At 38.5% G+C, this 18,905-nt stretch overlaps 1 protein-coding gene across 3 annotated transcripts in view; it reads left to right on the top strand.

Annotated features, from left to right (window-relative positions):
- STAMBP (STAM binding protein) overlaps positions 1-18,905 on the top strand; it is a 32,180-nt gene continuing 13,275 nt past the window's right edge. Inside the window, exons 1-5 of one of the 3 annotated variants that reach the window (XM_081263900.1) lie at positions 1-69; positions 2,307-2,524; positions 14,904-14,979; positions 15,264-15,359; positions 16,841-17,207. In XM_081263900.1, coding sequence (XP_081120026.1) covers positions 2,322-2,524; positions 14,904-14,979; positions 15,264-15,359; positions 16,841-17,207 — 742 coding nt within the window. In that variant the 5' untranslated portion in view covers positions 1-69; positions 2,307-2,321. Of the gene's footprint in view, positions 381-2,306; positions 2,525-14,903; positions 14,980-15,263; positions 15,360-16,840; positions 17,208-18,905 lie in introns of all 3 variants that reach the window. The other 2 variants (XM_081263902.1, XM_081263901.1) reach the window with 2 other exon arrangements.

The raw sequence follows: 18,905 nt of genomic DNA, 5'->3' as shown, positions 1-18,905 counted from the left end.
CCGGCCCCTTGTGGGCGTGACGCCGGATGTGACGTTTCCGGAAGCGCCGGGTGTCATCCTGGAGGAAAGGTGGGGAAGGGTCCGGGATGTGGTGGGTAGGCTCTCTGAGCGTTGTCGAACTCTGAAAGGAGCGGCCGCCGTGAGTGTGGGCCCTGAAGCCTTCTCCTTCCTCGTGTCCTCTGCCCGGCCCGCGTCGCGCGAGGCCACTGAAGGCTCCGGTCCCCGCGGGCTGGCGCCTGACCAGCAAGGCCCAGCGCTTTCCTATCGACTACATTTGAAAGACCCGTCAACCTTGGATGATTTTGCCTGGGAATGGCAATTGGGCTTGAGTGCCTTCAAGAAGGGCACCCCAAGCAGTTGTGGATGCATCCCTCTCTACTGTAAACGCCCCCTCTGCTCATTCCTGCTACTTCCTTTCGCTGCCTCCGTAATTTCTCCCTCCGGTTCTTCCCGCCACCTCCCCCCTTATTTGTGGATGCTATATTTCCTCTATGAAGTGTTGCTCAACCCTTGCTGGCCAGTGCCGCTTGGTGGCCTCTGCAGGGGAGGGGGTGCTTACCTCACCCACAATTACCTCCTCGTAGAGGTACTGAGATGCAGTGAGCATCCTGTTTCCGTTAGCTCTGATAGACTGGATACTGAGTTTACCAATGAAGCAACTTGGGGAGGTTTTAGATTTGCAAGAGGCTTTGTGGGAGATGCAGTGCTTTGGCATTACTAGCAGTTCCCCAGCGTTTCATGGTCATGAAGGGTTTTAGAGGGGACGTTTAATGAAGGAAATGTGACCTGAATATTAAGGAAACCTCGAAATAGAATTGGCCTGGAGATGACAAACTCTGAGGGAAGGTTTGGCGTAGAAAACAGAAAAACTGCCCAGACAAATGAAGCAGAAATGTGCAGGTTCCTGGGTGCATTACAATCAGGAAGAGTAAGATACAATTATGGAAAAAAACAAGAGACAGTTGACACTGGCTGTGAATTACAAGATGAATTGTATAGCTTGAACATTCTAGGGCATGTTGCTTAGGTATACTACAATTCAATTCATATCAAATACCCAGTTTACTTTTGGAGATTATGGAAAATACTCTCAAGGAAATCTAGAGTCTAACAGCAATAATACCTGGAAAGATTGTAGAATTATTGGAGTTTGGGACACAGGGAAGGAAAACTTCCAGACTGGGAAAAATGCTTCTCCACATTACTAAAATACCTTTGTGCCCTTTTGTTATTAAAAGAGTGCTTAGTTTTTGAAGATGAATAAATTGTTGTCTTAAGATCCAAATATCAAGCTGACATGATGGCACATGCCTATAATCCCAGCCTCCCCCCACCTTGAAAAAATAGCATTTGATGACTGGGATATGTGGTCATAATAATCAATGGCAGAATAAATAAGAATGGGTTCCACTTATAATTAGAACTAAGGGTGATATTTCTCCAGTTGGGGGAAAAAAACAGTAAAATTCAGCTGGGCATGTTGCTTGTAATCCCAAGGACCCAGGAGGCTCAGACAGGAGGATCACAAGTTTAAGGCCAGCCTCAACAATTTAGCAAGGTCCAAAGCATCTTAGTGAGACCCTGTCTCAAAACAAAAACTAAAAAGACTGGGGACGTAGCTCAGTGGTAAAGCACCCCTGGGTTCAATCCCCAGTGCAAAAAAAAAAAAAAAAAAAGTAAATACCTTGCCATGAGGCACAATGTTTTATACTGAACGGAATAGTGGTTTAGTGAGCAGAATTATAATTATGAACATTCATCCTCAAACAAGTTTCCCTAACTAAATTTGTACACAAATATGAAAAAGTATAGCAGAGAAAATGTCAGATACTCCGTAAATTAAAATGACCATACATGAAGTCACTTAACAATCCTCCTGAAAGTTCACTGAATGTGCTCTTTCAGGTACTGGGGTAAATGCAAGTAGGTAGCTGGAAGGAGAAATGATGGAAGAAATACAAGGTACTGTACCTACTTTTATGATGCTCTAGGCAGGACTACCTAATAACAGGGAATGACTGACGTGAAAGGTAGAACTGAACCCCCTTGGCCTGTTCTTGTTATATTCATCATAATGCCTAGTGTGGCACAAGGATTTTTGAATCTGCCAATCTTGATTTGAGCTTCCTGGAGGGTTTCAGCCTTCTTGTAGGAAAGAGACTTTATTTTATTAAAACCACAGTATATTTTTTTCTTTATATGTTTTCTTAAAGTAGAGGTTTGTGAGGTAAACACACTTTGTGGATTGTGCTGGCATAATGGGGGCCTTGTTTTTGATGCCATCTGTTTTCACTTTTCTGTTTCAGAACATCTTGGTCCTGATGTCTGACCATGGAGATGTGAGCCTCCCACCCGAAGACCGGGTGAGAGCTCTGTCCCAGTTGGGAAGTACTGTGGAGGTGAATGAAGACATTCCACCCCGTCGATACTTCCGCTCTGGAGTTGAGATGATCCGAATGGCATCCATTTACTCTGAGGAAGGCAACATCGAACATGCCTTCATCCTCTATAACAAGTACATCACGTAAGACACCTACAGTTTCCTTTTTCTTTTCTGGTGACTGATGCCTCACTTATTCTGCCCTTGTACTCACTTTTTCTGTTCACAATTGCTAAAATGAGAGAACTTTATAGCATCATCAGTATTAATCATTTTTTGCTAGCAGCTCCTACATATTGCTTGTCTTTGCCATTCAAAGACATGAGTATTGAAGGTGTTGTTTTCATGACTCAGTGATTTCATGAGTAAGAAACTTAGTCCTTCAGGCTATGCCTACATGGCCCAGCTGTTAGACAAAAGATTTGGTAGTTAAACTAGATGTGTTATGTGTTGATGAATGTTTTTACTGTTCTTTTTCTCTTAAAGCAGCTGATAATGGTATTATTGTTAGGGTCTAGCAGACCCCAAATTCTTTGCCTCTACTTATTTTGTAGCAAATTGAGTAACATAGGAAGAAGTTGTTCTTCTTAACCTGATCACAATCCTGAAAATCTTCAAATAATTATCAACCTCCTACAATTTGCATGGCTCATCATAATAAGACCTTTCCCTTGAGTTGTTTATCATCTTCGGGTAGGCAGTATGGATAGAAGATTTCTGTACTACTGACAGGGAACAACTTCTAAAGCCCCAGTGACAAAGAAGTGACATGTAATTTATAAAGGGGATAATGTTATTGAAGGTCTTATTGATCATTTCAGGTCTTGTTCTTTCATAATAACAGGACCTTTAAAAATAACTACATGAATCTGTATATCTCTCTGTACTTCATAGGTCATTTCACCTACATAATTTCACTTTGGTCTTCATAGTTCAGTGAGCACTGAATAGAGGACATCATCCTCCCATTCTACATAGGAGTTAATCAGAGCTTAGTGATATATCTGTGTTCCCCAGGTTAGAGTGACAAAACCTATGTTTTGTAATTCCCAATTTAGGATTCACTCTATAACATAAGTTTTTTGTTTTCCATATAGTAATATTCTGTCAGTTGAAGCTACTCTTTTGAGATCATTGTCATGAGCCACTATATTTTTTGGTTATTGTTTTTTGAAAAGATAACATATACCTATGATATAGAACTCAGATGTCAAAAAGAATATATATATGTGTGTGTATATTTATTTATTTATTTATTTAAAAAGTAAATCTCTGTAACCATTTCGTTTTTCCTTCCAATCTTCAGTTCCTCTCCCCAGAGAAAGTCACTCTAATTAGTTCCTTATATGTCCTCCCAAAGAGATCTATGTGTATCAATTATGTCACATTAATTTTTTGATTACATACTCATCTGAAGCAAGATTTCTGACCTTGGAAGTGAATAATTCTTTGTTATGGGCTGTCCTGTGCTGCTGTCTAGCAGCATCCCTGTTCTCTACCCTTTAGGTGCCAGTAGCAACACCTGCCTCCAAGCTGTGATAGCCAAAAAAGTCTTCTAGACATTACATAATACAAAATTATCCTGGTTGAGAACAAATGCTCTGAAGAAAAGTATGTGGTCAGGGGACTGCCTAGGACTCATAATTTTAGAGTGGAGAAAAGGGATTGCTGTTTTCTAAGTACAGAAGTATTGCCCATTTCCTCAGAGTAATGCTATCATACCCTCTCATGTGGTCTTAGTGTTAATAAAGTTTCATAAAATTATCATTACACTCTGCTTCCCTTTGCTAGTAGGAATTTATCATTCCTAGACACATTACTTATTTTCCTGAGAAGTTTCGGTGGTGACTCTTCTCTTTACATACTTGACTGCTGGAAGAAATACTATTCTTGTCTATTTCCAGTTATCTTGTAGATTGTTTTCTCAAAATGAAACCCAGGGGCACAATTTCTTTAGAGAATCACTAATTGAAAAAGTTCAGTAGAATCACAGAATTACTCTACCATATATGCTCTGAAAGGTCTTCTGGGTCCTACTGCCCTATATAGAGAGTGCTTTCAGAACAAGGACCTTACTTATTCTGCAAATATATAGAGTATGCCTATAGTCTACTTGGTACTGCACCATATCCTGGACACCATAAGGAGTAAAATGGCTTTATTGATATTCTTTTATAGGTATAGGAGAAGACAGCAAATAGATAAGCACATATATATAGTTACAAAATAAGATCCTGTGAAGGAAACAGAGTGCTGTGACAGAATAACCACGGTATCTAATTAAATATGTTCAGGGTAAGGTCTCTCTGACAAGGTGAGCTTTAAACTGAGACTTGAAGGATGCAATTAAGTTAGTCATTCCAGGAGCATAGGATTCCAGAGCATTTAAAACAGAGGTAATTGTGTTCAGAAAGTCTTAGGAGGAAAGCCCTTTGTGTGCTCTGAGGACTGAATGATCATTGTATTTGGAGTGTGGCAAGTGAAGAGGGAGAAAGATTGCAGGTGAGTTGGAGAGACAAGCAGGGCTGTATCCTGCAGGACTTTATAGGCCATGGTAAGGAGTTTGCTTTTTATCCTGAGAACAACAGAAAGCCACTGAAAATTTAAGTGAGATTGTGTCCTAAACTTGTATTTTTAAAATATGAGTTTTAGCTATTGTGTGGTAAATGGTGGAGGGGTACTCAGAGAAGGCAGGAAAACCAGCTAGGATACTCTTTCAGCAATTGAGGAAAAAGCTAGTGGTTTGGAGTATTGTGGCATGGCAGCATGGGAAGAGGCAGATGGATTTGGTAAATGGAGGTAGATTCCAGAGGATTTACTTATACTCAAAAAACAAAAAAAGATGGTTACAAGGTTGACCTTAGGTTTATGCCTTGAGCAGCTTGGTAGTCTGTTTCCTGAGTGTATCAAAAAGAGTTGAGGTGCTGTGTCACTTGTAAAACTAGCTACTCAGGAGGCTGAAACAGGAGGATTCTAAGTTTGAGGCCAGCCTTAACAATTTACTGAGACCCTGTCTTCAAAATATATAAATAAATAGTATTTATAAATAAAATGGAGATGTAGTTCAGTGGTAGTACCCTTAGATCAATCTCTCTGAACCAAGAAGAAAAGAAAAGAAAAGGTAGGGAAAGGGATTAGGTTGGGATGAGATCTAAGAGTTCAGGTATGGGTTTTTTTGACATGTTAAATTTGGGATGCCTATGAGATGTTCATGTAGAAATGTCAATAGGAGGTTGAATGTATAGTCTGAGAGATCTGGGCTGGAAATATAAATAAGGGTGACCTCAACATGCAGATGCTTCTGAAGCCATTAGAATGGGTGAGACCTTCTAGTGTAGAGGTTCTTAACCCAGGGTCCAGGAACCTCTCAGGGATTCATGGATAGAATTCAGGGGATTCATGAAGTTGGATGAGGAAAATGGTTCTTGATTTTTCAGCCATTGACTGAAATTGAGCATTTCTTTCCATTTTGAATGTAGTCATATTGAAAATATTTATAACCTTGTCACCAATAGAAATCAAGATATTTTCATGTCACTTTACAGTTATTCTGATATCATATAATAGCATCTAAATTTACCTCAATTTCAGAATCATGGTACAGAATTATTAAACCCATGACTTGATCCTGTTATGTAATATAATAACTACATTAATAAAGCAGCACATATCACTTTTCTTTTGTGTTTTGACAATTGTATTCTTTTGTACTTTTTTGCACTTTATACCTTACAAATATCATTCTGTGAAGGGGTCCATAGGTTTTATTAGATGCCAGAGGGATCCATGACACATAGAAGGATCAAAAATTCTTGATAAGAAGAGAAGGATCCTAGGACAGAAGCATGAGGTTGGTTGTTGGTGGGAGAGCCAACAGAGGAGATTTTGAAGAAAAGTTTGAGAGGCAGAAAGAAATCCAGGAAGGAGTGGGATCCTATCATGGGATCCTAAAGAGTTCATTATTTGAAGGAGAATATTAGGTGAATGAGTAGAGAAGTATGGCCTTTCTGGTAACATGATGTCACTGGTGATCTTGGTAAGCACTTTCACTAGAAGGATTAAGGAGACACTAGAGTAGAGTGAGGGGAAAGGTGAATGGAGGATAAGAAAGTGGAGGTAGTGAGTATACACTAGAAGTTAGCAAACTTTTTCTTAAAAGGGTGAGATAGTAGGGCTGGGGTTGTAGCTCAGTTAGTAGAGCACTTTCCTTGCACATCTGAGGAACTGAGTTCAATCCTCAGTGCCACATAAAGATAAAGAAATAAAATAAAGGTATTGTGTCCACATCTATAACTAAAAATATTTTTTTAAAAAGGGTCAGATCGTAAAAATTTGGAACTTGGTGGAGCCATTTAATCTCTGTCACAACCTCTGCTTTGTAATATGAAAGCAGCCATAGGTAATAACTTAAACGAAAAAGTGTAGCTGCTTCCACTGATATTTTATTTACAAAAACAGATGGTTAACTGGATTTGGCCCACTAACTGTACTTTGCCAAGCCCTGGTGCAGACAACTCTTTGGCGAAGTTTGGATAGGAAGGAAAACAGAAAAAGGGGAAGTCTCTGAAGAGAGACAAGGAGTATGTGAATATGTATGTGTGCGTTTTAAGATGGGAGATTCTAGAGTGTTTTTTTTTTTCCATCAGTAAAGGGTGCAGTGGTGAAGGAGAGGGTGATTGATAGTCCAGAAGAGAATTTAATGTAGCAGTGAATTCCTCAAAAGGCAAGTTTAAGAGTGGTTTTGAATGTGACCTGGTGTTACTTTGGTAACACAAATTATCAGTGTTAACAGTGAGACTTATGTGGGGAGTCTGACCCTACATAAGGGGTTCCACTTATAAGACTATTTAATATAATGAACTAGGTCTGGAGGAGAGCTGGCAGGGTGGAATTTGGTAATTCATTGACTTGATTTGTTGGATTTGGGGTTTAATGTGGGACTTCATTGGGTTGATTTGGTGGAAGCAATAAGTGTAGTAACCTCCATTTTCTTGCAGCTGCTTTCAAGACCCTGATTCTGATTCTGTGAAATGACAAGTGCAGAGTTGCAAAGATGTTCTAGCTCGGTGATTCTATTTTTCTTTCTTGATTTACTTAGTATATTCCAGCAACAGCGTCTCACTTTCTAGTTACTACAACTGAGAAGAGATGAGAGAGTAGGGAAGGAATCTACCTTACCATTCCTCTGCCTCCCCCACTATTGAGAATCATTGTTGTAGACCTTTTGTGGATACTTTCAGGATTTAAAAGGCATTTCTGCCATTTTTCCTGGAGCAGTTCAGGCATCTTAATGATCTCAGACATATTTTCCTGCTCCGTAGTTTCTCTGCGTAGGAATGCTTTGCCTTTTGCAGACCCCAGCATAGAAGAAAGATCTTCAGCATATTAAATCAGTACATATTTTCATGATGAGCACAGACAATAAACCAGGCTGTGGATTCTTTCACAGCTTTTTATGGTCATCGACTAGGCTACACAGATAGGACTGAGAGTATTCAGGCAGTTCTTGTCTGCTCTGCTCTTTTAATGCAAATCCTCTTTCAGAATATGAACTGTGTTGAAAACGTTTACTGGGATTGGGGTTTATAGACTGAAGAAGGGTTCATCTATGCTACTGCTTACTTCACTGAATAACTTTTAAGAATGGAAGAAATGAAAATTTAGAGAAGAAAAAAGGAAAAAACAAGATGAGGGTTCTTAATACATTTATGTTATAGAACTTCTGTTTGATTTTTTAAAAAATTTTTTGTTTTTAGTTGTAGATAGACACAATACCTTTATTTATTTTTATGTGGGGCTGAGGATTAAACTCAGTGCCTCTCACATGCTAGGTCAGTGCTCTATCACTGAACCACAACCCCAGCTGACTTTTTAATTTAGTTGTTTTCATACAAAATTAACATTTGTTCATGATAAAAATTGTTTTCAAATGCTACAAGTGAGATACTAAAATGAAAAGAGAAGTCCCATTCACCAGAGGTGACCACTGTGATGTCTCTTACACACAACAATGTTTATGCATGTTCAAGCACAAAGAGGCTCTCGTGTATATCCTTTTTCCTTGGGGCATGAATAGGATCACATTCTGTGTTCTTTTTTTTTTTTTTTTTTTTTTTATTGACTTGAGTTATTTATTTATTTATTTTTAATTTTTTTAAAATATTTTTTTTCTTTTTTTTATTTTTTATTGTTTATTTAAAGCATTACATAGCTCATGATATATCATCTTTCTTTCATACATTTGACTCAAATTGTGTTTTGAACTCCCATTTTCACCCCAAATACAGATTGCAGAATCACATCTGTTACATATTCACATTTTTACATAATGCCATATTAGTGGCTGTTGTATTCTGCTACCTTTCCTATCCCCTACTATCCCCCCTCCCCTCCCCTCCCCTCCCATCTTCCCTCTCTACCTCCCCTGCTGTTGTTCAATTCTCTCCCTTTTTTTCCCTCCCCCTTGCCCCTCATAACCTCTTATAATTTTATGTATCATTGAAGGTCTCCTACCATTTCCATATGCTTTCCCTTCTCTCTCCGTTTCTCTCCCCCCATTCGTCTTTGTTTACTGTAGTCTTTTCCTCATGATCTTCCTTCCTGTTCTGTTCTTAGATGTTCTCTTTATATCAAAGCAGACATTTGGCATTTGTTTTTTAGGGCTTGGCTAGCTTCGCTTAGCATAATCTGCTCTAATGCCATCCATTTCCCTGCAAATTCTATGATTTTGTCATTTCTTAGTGCTGCATAATACTCCATTGTGTATAGATGCCACATTTTTTTTATCCATTCATCTATTGAGGGGCATCTAGATTGGTTCCACAGTCTAGCTATTGTGAATTGTGCCGCTATAATCATTGATGCAGCCGTATCCCTATAGAGCGCTCTTTTAAGGTCCTCAGGGAATAGACCGAGAAGTGCGATAGCTGGGTCAAATGGTGGATCCATTCCCAGCTTTCCCAGGAATCTCCATACTGCTTTCCAAATTGGCCTCACCATTTTGCAGCCCCACCAGCAGTGTACAAGTGTACCCTTTTCCCCACATCCCCGCCAACACTTATTGTTGTTTGACTTCATAATGGCTGCCAATCTTACTGGAGTGAGATGGTATCTTAGGGTGGTTTTGATTTGCATTTCTCTGATTGCTAGAGATGGTGAGCATTTTTTCATGTACTTGTTGATTGATTATATGTCCTCCTCTGAGAAGTGTCTGTTCAGGTCCTTGGCCCATTTGTTGATTGGGTTATTTGTTATCTTATTGTTTAATTTTTTGAGTTCTTTGTACATTCTGGATATTAGGGCTCTATCTGAGGTGTGGGGGGTAAAAATTTGTTCCCAGGATGTAGGCTCTCTATTTACCTCTTTTATTGTTTCTCTTGCTGAGAAAAAACTTTTTAGTTTAAGTAAGTCCCATTTGTTTATTACATTCTGTGTTCTTATCTACAATTTGCTTTTTTAACAGTAGCATTTTTCCTTATGAGGACATACTAAACCATCTAGTTCAGAACTATTTCTTCTTCCATGAGTCTCATTCCAGATCTCTTCATGGCTTATCCTCTTCCAGTCCTTACTCAAATGCCACCTTCTTATTGAGGCCTTCCTTACCTGCTCTATCTAAAATTTCACCTCTCGAGCTGGGGCTGGGACTCAGCGGTAGAGCACTCACCTCTCACGTGTGAGACCCTGGGTTCAATCCTCAGCACCACATAAAAATAAATAAATAAACAAAATAAAAATATAATAAATAAATAAACAAACAAATAAATAAATAAAATTTCACCTCTCCCTTATTACTCTCTGTTCCCCTTTCCTTTTTTTCAGTACTGGGGGATCCAACCAGAGCTCTACACTGCATGCTAGTCAAGCACTCTATCACTAAGCTACATACCCAGCCCTTCCTCTTTCCTAATGCTGATTCTCTAAACTACTTTGTTTATTATATTGACCGTTCCCCTACCGTAATGTACATACTATTCTGGAAAAAAAAATTTTTGGTACTGGATATTTAACCCGGGCACACTTTACCACTGAGCTGCATCCTCAGTCCTTTTTGGTTTTTTATTTTGAGACTGGGTCTCACTAAATTGCTTAGGGCCTCACTAAGTTGCTGAGACTGGCCTCAAACTTGCAATCCTCCTGCCTCAGCCTCCCTAGTTGCTGGAATTATAGGCATATGCCACTGTGCCTGGTGGAAAGAAATTTCTTTCTGGGTCATTCACTGCTTTTAGAATAATGTTTGACCCTATAGTTGATGCTCTGTAAATATTTTTTAATGGGTGAGTAAATTATTACATTGTTTTCATATTTGGGTATACTTTAGTTTTTAAACTGCCCCTATTGATGGACATTTTCTTTCAATTTTGTTTTCCCTACTTTTCTGAACAATTCAATTGGATAGTTTTATATGTATATCTTTGTACTACTGTATCATGATCTCTAGAATAAGTTCCTGGGGGTGGAATTGTTTACTCACATTTTAAATTTTGATTAATTGTCTCCCATCTTTTTCCTCCCCTAAGGAAAAAAAAATATCAATTTACAATCCTGCAACAAGGTATTAGAACACCCATTTCCCTACACACCTACCTATACCAGGTATAACCAACTGTTAAGGCTTTGCCAATCTGAAGTATAAAAATGATATCTTAATTTAATTTCTTTCATTATGAGTGAAGCTGGGCACCATTTCACATATTTATTCACTTTCTATATTTACTTTTACATTTGTCTCTTATTTTTCCATGATTCTTTTAGTTTGTTCTGCCTGTGTTTTTTGCTAGTGTATCATTGTTTGCTTTAGTACATTTCCTCTCTCTAGGCTGCAACCAGACATAACCCCAGAGAACAGTATACATCTGGGCCACCACTCTATGCCTGGAAAGTTTCTAACTCTGGTGTGCACATCTTCATGCTCATTCTTGTTCATATTTTTGTTTTTTTCCCTAAAAAATAATCATATAAGCACATATCCAGTGAGTTTTTATGCTTCATGCTAGGCACTATGCTTGGCAGCACTTTACTTTTATTTTCTCTTTGTTGTCGTTGTTGATTGTTATGTGTTGTACATATAGGTTTTGTTTTGTACTGGGAATTGTACCCAGGGCCTTTCACATGCTGGGCAAATGCTCTACTCCGTGACCTACACCCCCAACCCCTTATTTTTATTATCTCTTTATGTCATAGCAACACTATTAGGGATTTCTAGTTTATCTCCATATCTATAATTTATATGTATAAAGAAACTGAGAGATGATGAGAGTAAGTGACTTACCTAAGTTCATATATCTAGTACATGATGAGGCAAGGATCTGAACCCAGGCAGAGTGGCTCCAGAGCCTGTCCACCTGTCTGTTAAGCTCTGTTACGTCAAGTAATTGTAATGGGATATGTTGTCCATTCTATAGGCATTTTTGCCCATATGTCCCCATTCAGAAAGTTGACTACAGTGACTGAAACAAGGGAAAGGTATTCACATGCAAGCCTGGAAGTTTTATCTTATAAAACTTGCTTCCATTTACATGGTTAAAGTCAAACTGTTATAAAAAGGGATATGTGAAAAGTTTCACACCCACTCTGATCTCATCTACTCTGTTTCCCCTGCCTTCCAAACATATTTTCTGTTTCTTTACAAACTTACAAAATAAATACCTACATACATAAAATATCTACCACTCTTACACATAAAGTAGCATACTATGTATACTTCTAATTGTTTTCACTCAATTAATCCAGAGGTTATAAAACACTTTCATTCATCTTTATTGAGTATCCATTTACCCAAGGCACTGGGCTGGTTTTAGAAGATTTTTATAAAAAAACATGAAAGACAGAAATCTCTGGCCTCAAGAAGTTTACATCTAGTTCTGTAATGGTAGCACAAAGTATGCTATTTCTATGACATGGTGCTTTCATGGCTATTCATGGCCTCAATCTCAAGCAGATTCCCAAGCAGATTCATCTGTCTGAAGGTAGTAAATATGTACCTTGGTCTTTGGGGTCAGGGTGGGAGATCTACTGAATTATAAATCTCTAGAATATAAGAACTAGTGTTATTTACCAAATCTTTAGCATTTTGCAGTGTGAACAAATGAATCTTCCAGAAACGTGCCGTGTGTGTGTGTGTGTGTGTGTGTGTGTGTGTGTGTGTGTATAAGATTTTTAGAGCCATTATGATTTTAGAATTCATCCTTGTGTGAGGAATCTGGTCAGGTTGTATTAAAATGAAATTTTCATGTGTTTAATATAGAACTGAAGAGAACTGAAGGAGGAAGACTTATCTACAAAGGGTTTATTTAGATGTGGTCTTCTTACTGAGGCTTCTTCCTCCATGTACTCCTATTCCATGGGCAGAAGGTTGAAAAAGTTTATCTCAACTGCAGTATAGTATTTAGAGCCATGGACAAGCTACCCTTGAACTATTTGTTTGGGATCTCAGTTTATACATATCACATCCTTATTCTATTATGACATGTTTGTTCCAGATACTCCAAGAGCCTTATGGAGGCAATATGGAATAGTTCAAATTCTGAGTCTGCCACTTTCTTGCTGTGACAAATTGCTGGACTTCTAATTGTTTTCACTATCCCAAAGTAGATACCATGAATCTCTGTGAATTGATTCAATTTATTTTCCCCACTGAGCTTTCTAGCCAATAAAATAACTAAAAGAGAACATGTAGAACTGATGTTTATCTAAGCAGCTTTAATCAAAGATCACAATGCATGCTATATGTATAGTATATGCATAACACATATATTATCTAAGCATTTTCGTGCTTAGTATGATGTAAAGGAATATTCTTTGAAGGAATATGAATTCCAAAGAAAAAATGTCAGAGTTAAATGTCACAACTCACTCCAGTCAGAATGGCAGCTATTATGAAGACAAACAACAATAAGTATTGGCAAGGATGTGGGGGAAAAGGTACACTCATACATTGCTGGTGGGACTGCAAATTGGTGCAGTCAATATGAAAAGCGGTGTGAAGATTCCTTGGAAAACTGGGAATGGAACCACCATTTGACCCAGCTATCCCTCTCTTCTGTCTATACTCAAAGGACTTAAAACAGCATACTACAGGGACACAGCCACATCAATGTTTATAGCAGCACAATTCACAATAACTGTGGAACCAACCTAGATGCCCTTCAGTAGATGAATGGATAAAAAAAATGTGGCATATATACACAACGGAATATTACTCAGCAATAAAAGAGAATAAAATCATGGCATTTGCAGGTAAATGGATGGCATTGGAGAAGATAATGCTAAGTGAAGTTAGCCAATCCCAAAAACTCAAATGCCGAATGTTTTCTCTGATATAAGGAGGCTGATTCATAGTGGGATAGAGAAGGGGAACATGGGAGGAATAGACGAACTCCAGATAGGGCAGAGGTGTTGGAGGGGAAGGGAGGGGGCAGTGGATTAAAAAGGATGGTGGAATGTGATGGACATCATTATCCAAAGTACATATATGAAGACACAAATTGGTGTGAATATACTTTATATATAACCAGAGATATGAAAAATTGTGCTGCATATGTATAATAAGAATTGTAATGCATTCCACTGTCATTTATTTTTAAAAATCAATTTAAAAAGATGACCAAAAAAGAATAGTAATGAACATGGTTTTCTCTTAACTTTCTGCTCATGACTGCCAAACTTTTGTCCTCTGAAGAATGTTTTGTGACAAAGGTCCTTTGCTTTGAAAGTCTGACATGTCACAACATGAAAAGGATCTCTTTCTTTGGAGGTACTTTTTTGGGTACAGGATAGGCTTTGTTTGGTTTGATTTGAAAACCCAAAATTTTGGTTTTTGTTTCGGTTTTTTTGCCATCCTTTGTGTTATAGGAGTCTGATTTAGTTATCTTTTTTATCACTGTGACCAAAAGACTTAACAAGAATTTAGAGGAGAAAAGTTTATTTTGTCTCACAGTTTCAGAGGGTCAGTCCATGGTCAGCCAATTCCATAGCTTTGCACCCAAGTTGAGGCAGAACATCATGGCAGAAGGGTGTGATAGAGGAAGCAATTCAGGACATGGCATCAAGAAAGTAGAGATCTCCACTCACCAGGACAAAATATAAACCCCAAGACATGCTTCAAGTAACCTATTTCCTCCAGCACACCCTACCTCCTGTAGTTATCATCCACTTACTTCATATAAGTGAATTAATTCACTGATTAGGTTACAACACTCATAATCGTTTCACCACTGAACCTTCTTATATTGACTCACACATGAGCTTTTGGGGGACACCTAATATCTAAATTGTAACAGAATCTGATGCTTGCTGCCCATGCCTGGTTTGAAAGAAGAGGGAAAGGCTTTTTGTGCTTTCCAAGCATGGAGATGGGTAGGGCACTTACCCTGTCTGGGTACGTATGCCTGTTCTCTATGCCCTGTGCCTTTGGAAACTTCTCATTCAGTGTCTGCAAGTTAGAGGAAATGCATTACTTTGGGGACTTATGGATATTTGGAAATTATTCTTGAATCATGATAATTCTGATCTGTTTCCTTAGGCTCTTTATTGAGAAACTACCTAAGCATCGAGATTATAAATCGGCTGTCATTCCTGAAAAGAAAGATACAGTAAAGGTGGGTCTTCATTTTCATAGTTGCCCATCAAAAAACTTCAAAGCAGCACAGACTGACTTTAAGACAAAAGTAGTAGTCTCTGCATCTTAGCGTCAAACCTGGCTGATAGGTGCTAAGGCCATCTCATCACAACAGTTATGAGGTAGAAGGTATGATATATTAGCAGGTATTTAAATCGCTTTTTTGAACATTGTTGCCACGCAAGTTTGACCTAAATCTTTTTTCTCTACTTACTGGCTGGCATTAGAATTGTTCTAATTCTTAGTTTCTGTTTTATATCTCAGAAATTAAAGGAGATTGCATTTCCCAAAGCAGAAGAGCTGAAGGCAGAGCTGTTAAAACGATATACCAACGAATATACACAGTATAATGAAGAAAAGGTCAGTATATAAATGTATAGAAAAAGAAAATTATTTTGGTTCCTTAGGCTATACCCTGATATTGTGATTTTAATGTGATAGTTCATTTTGGGGGTGCAAAGGTCAGTAACAAAAAAGAAATGATTAGACAGAGTATTCTAGCATAGATTTAGTTTATTTTTCCAAGAGGGTAACTTGAGGGATATTAAAATCTATTGCCTGTTTGCTATATCTCGGGCACAAATATCAAAAACAATGAAAACTCTTACCAAAACAGGTTTTAAAGATCATAGAATTTGGAGGTTTGATTCACCTTTGGTTAAACATAAAGCTGTTTGTAATCATTGATTATTCAAGCTGCCTTCAAATGATTCCTGTTAAGAATTAATCCCAGCTACTCAGGAGGTGAGGCAGGAAGATTTCAAGTTGGTGGCCAACCTTGGCAACCTAGCAGACCCTGTCTCAAAATAAAAAAGGGATGGGGATGTAGCTCAGTGGTGGAGTACCCCTGGGTTCCAACCCCAGCACAAAAAAGAAAAAAAAAGTTCAACCTCTGGGGAAATGCCAGGGATCTACAGTGATGTCATTTCAGATGTGAATACGTACTGCAAGCATTTCCATGTTATTGTGTAGTTGTCTGCCAGGCTCTGTTCTTGACTCTAGTGTTGAAAATTAGCAGAGGTTTGAACAGCTATGAGGTATGTATTTCTAAGGCACTGAGTAACTTAAAACTTTAATGAAGGAGGTTATTACTTATTATTTCTTTTTTTTTAATTTGGTACTGGACATTGTACTCAGGGACACTCGACCACTGAGCCACATCCCCAGCCCTCTTTTGTATTTTATTCAGAGACAGGGTCTCACTGAGTTCCTTAGCACCTCACCATTACTGAGGCTGGCTTTGAACTCGCAACCCTCCTGTCTCAGCTTCCTGAGCTGCTGGGATTACAGGCATGCGCCACTGAACCTGGCTTACTTATTATTTCTTATTAGTTTTAATTGTTACTCTACGTGGAACTGATCACCAGAAAAACTTCATTTGGGTTGAAATTCAGTGGAGACCCCTGATATAGCAGGTATAAGTTTGGATTTGATTCTATTTTATAGCCTTACTTAGGATATTTACATGGCACAGTTAAAGAACAGAACTGTACATGATACAAGTTATTGGGTACAGACAATTAGGAACATCAAAATTTCAGTACAGAAGAAAATAGGTAGAGTCATTAAGGGAGGATGAATGTGGAGGTTTGTTTCACATTTGGTTACACCTAAAACTGAAAGGATTGGGACTTTAACTCTATTTGAAAACAGGTATATGGTGTCTGGGTAGAAAGGGGTGGGGACTGTATTCCGTTAATATAGAGGTACCAAGGGAAGCATAGATCTTGTGTTGGAAAATCAGATCAGCACAGAAGTACATTTTGGAAATCTCCCTTTCCCTGAGAAGAGTTTCTTCTAAGGTGTGAAGTGTTAGCCTAAGTCTTTTCCTCCCTTTGTAGAAGAAGAAAGCAGAGGAATTTGCCCGGAATATGGCTATCCAGCAAGAATTGGAAAAGGAAAGACAGAGGATAGCACAGCAGAAGCAGCAACAGCTGGAACAGGAACAGTTCCATGCCTTTGAGGAAATGATCCGGAACCAGGAGCTAGAAAAAGAGCGACTGAAAATTGTACAGGAATTTGGAAAGGTGGACCCTGGCCTAGGTGGCCCACTGGTGCCTGACTTGGAGAAGCCCTCCTTAGATGGGTTCCCTACCTTGCCTGTGTCATCCACACAGCCTTCAGACTGTAACACAACCACAAGGCCAGCTAAGCCACCAGTGGTGGACAGGTCCTTGAAACCTGGAGCACTGAGCAACTCTGAAAGTAGTGAGTCTATTTACTGTTGTCTTCTTCCATTTTTTGCTACCCCAGTGTCCTTCTGGGGGATTCACCCTAGGAGTGCCTCTGTGATCCCACTTACCAAGCTCTAAAAACAGAACTTCCTTTAATAAGGACTGCCATACTGTGTTCTGTCACACTGGCTATCTTGTAAAAGAAGCATTTGTTGAAACCATACAGTTTACCTGAAGCCAGGTCAATTTTTTGAAAAACTGGTGCTATCCTTGAAAGTCAAACCCTCAGCTTTTAAGGGATTTAAAATGGTCAGTGAGTTAGAAACTACCATTAGCTTTTTGTAAAAAATAATCTTAAAACATAAGTACCATGTGCAATTCAGTGACTAACTTTAAAAAATAAGAAAAAAACAGGCTACTGAATTGTGCTTGCCCTGAAAGCATTTCTGATTCTTAAAGAATTTAGTCAAGATAAATATTGTGTATAGTGGTCAGTCTTTCCTCCTGTCACCTTAATGGCAATCAAGAAAATAATAATGGGGTAAATTGATGAGTATGTCTTGATCATTAGAGGAATCTGTGGAAGGCCAGAATCAACTTTCAAGTAGTCATTTAAAGAAGTCAGCTTTGCTAAAAACCCATTTACAGGTACAATGTAAGAAGGGAAGGAGGGCTGGGCTCTGAGCCCTGACCTTTTGACATCCACCCCCATTTTTCTGGCAGGCTTATCTCCCACTACTGTTCTTTCCTACGTATTCTAAGTTTGGGGAAATTGAACTGTCATGTTCCCAGGCCATTCCCTGCACTGCCTTCCTAAAGAGGTTTGTTAACATTTGCCTTCTACCTACTCTCTGTTTCTGCCTTCCTGCTTTTCTTGAAGTCTTTCCAGTTCCTCTCCCTTCAATCAGATTGATTCTGTTCTCTGTAAAACTCCCAGAGCTCTTTTTATCTCTAATACAATTTAGATCATTTACCTGATCATGTAGTCATTTGTCAATAACTAGATTTCACTTCCTGAAAGTTAGGACCTGAGTCTTGCTTGAGTCTAATTCACATTTGTGTTCCCTGTGTAGGCTAAGCACAGTGTCTACTTGGTATGCATTTAGTAAGTGAATTTATTGAATTGAAGGGAAGGGACTGTGCCAGATCTTAATTCATCATCCTTAGATGTCATCATCAGACTACCAAATGACGGTATCCCCTGGTCTGTTGTTGTCACCTCTCTGGCAGTTCAGACCTTTCTGTTCAATGTGCAGAAACAGAATATACTTTTTAACTTTTTTCCTTAATATGAAAATATGGCTATGAAAGTTGCTCCCTAACCTTAACTTGCTGACTTTCTCATGGGGTTTCTCCATGGTGCTCAGGAACTGGGTCCATTCTTGACATCCTGAAGCAGTTTTATGAGCTACTTTGTTCATGTCTTTTTAGAGGGATCAGACTTAAGTTTTTTGTTATTTCATCAGGGTGGGGTTTGGCATTTAAACTTTCTTCTAAAAGACTAAATTCAGAAGTAAGTAACTACCTAAGTCAGGTTATATTATCAAGACAATATATACATCATTGTATGCTTCTTTGAAAATCATACTTTGATATTCTTATGAGTTCAAAGAGAGATAAAAAATAAAATGTTCAGTTGAATGGGGGGGTTATTTTTTAATCTTTTTCTTGGATTCTGACAGAAAATTCCTAAATATCTTAGAAATGTTTTTGAACTTACCTTGAATAATTA

Source organism: Spermophilus citellus, assembly GCF_964194105.1.
Source record: "Spermophilus citellus genome assembly, chromosome: 13".
NCBI lineage: Eukaryota > Metazoa > Chordata > Mammalia > Rodentia > Sciuridae > Spermophilus > Spermophilus citellus.
This window is presented reverse-complemented; position numbering and strand designations above follow the sequence as displayed.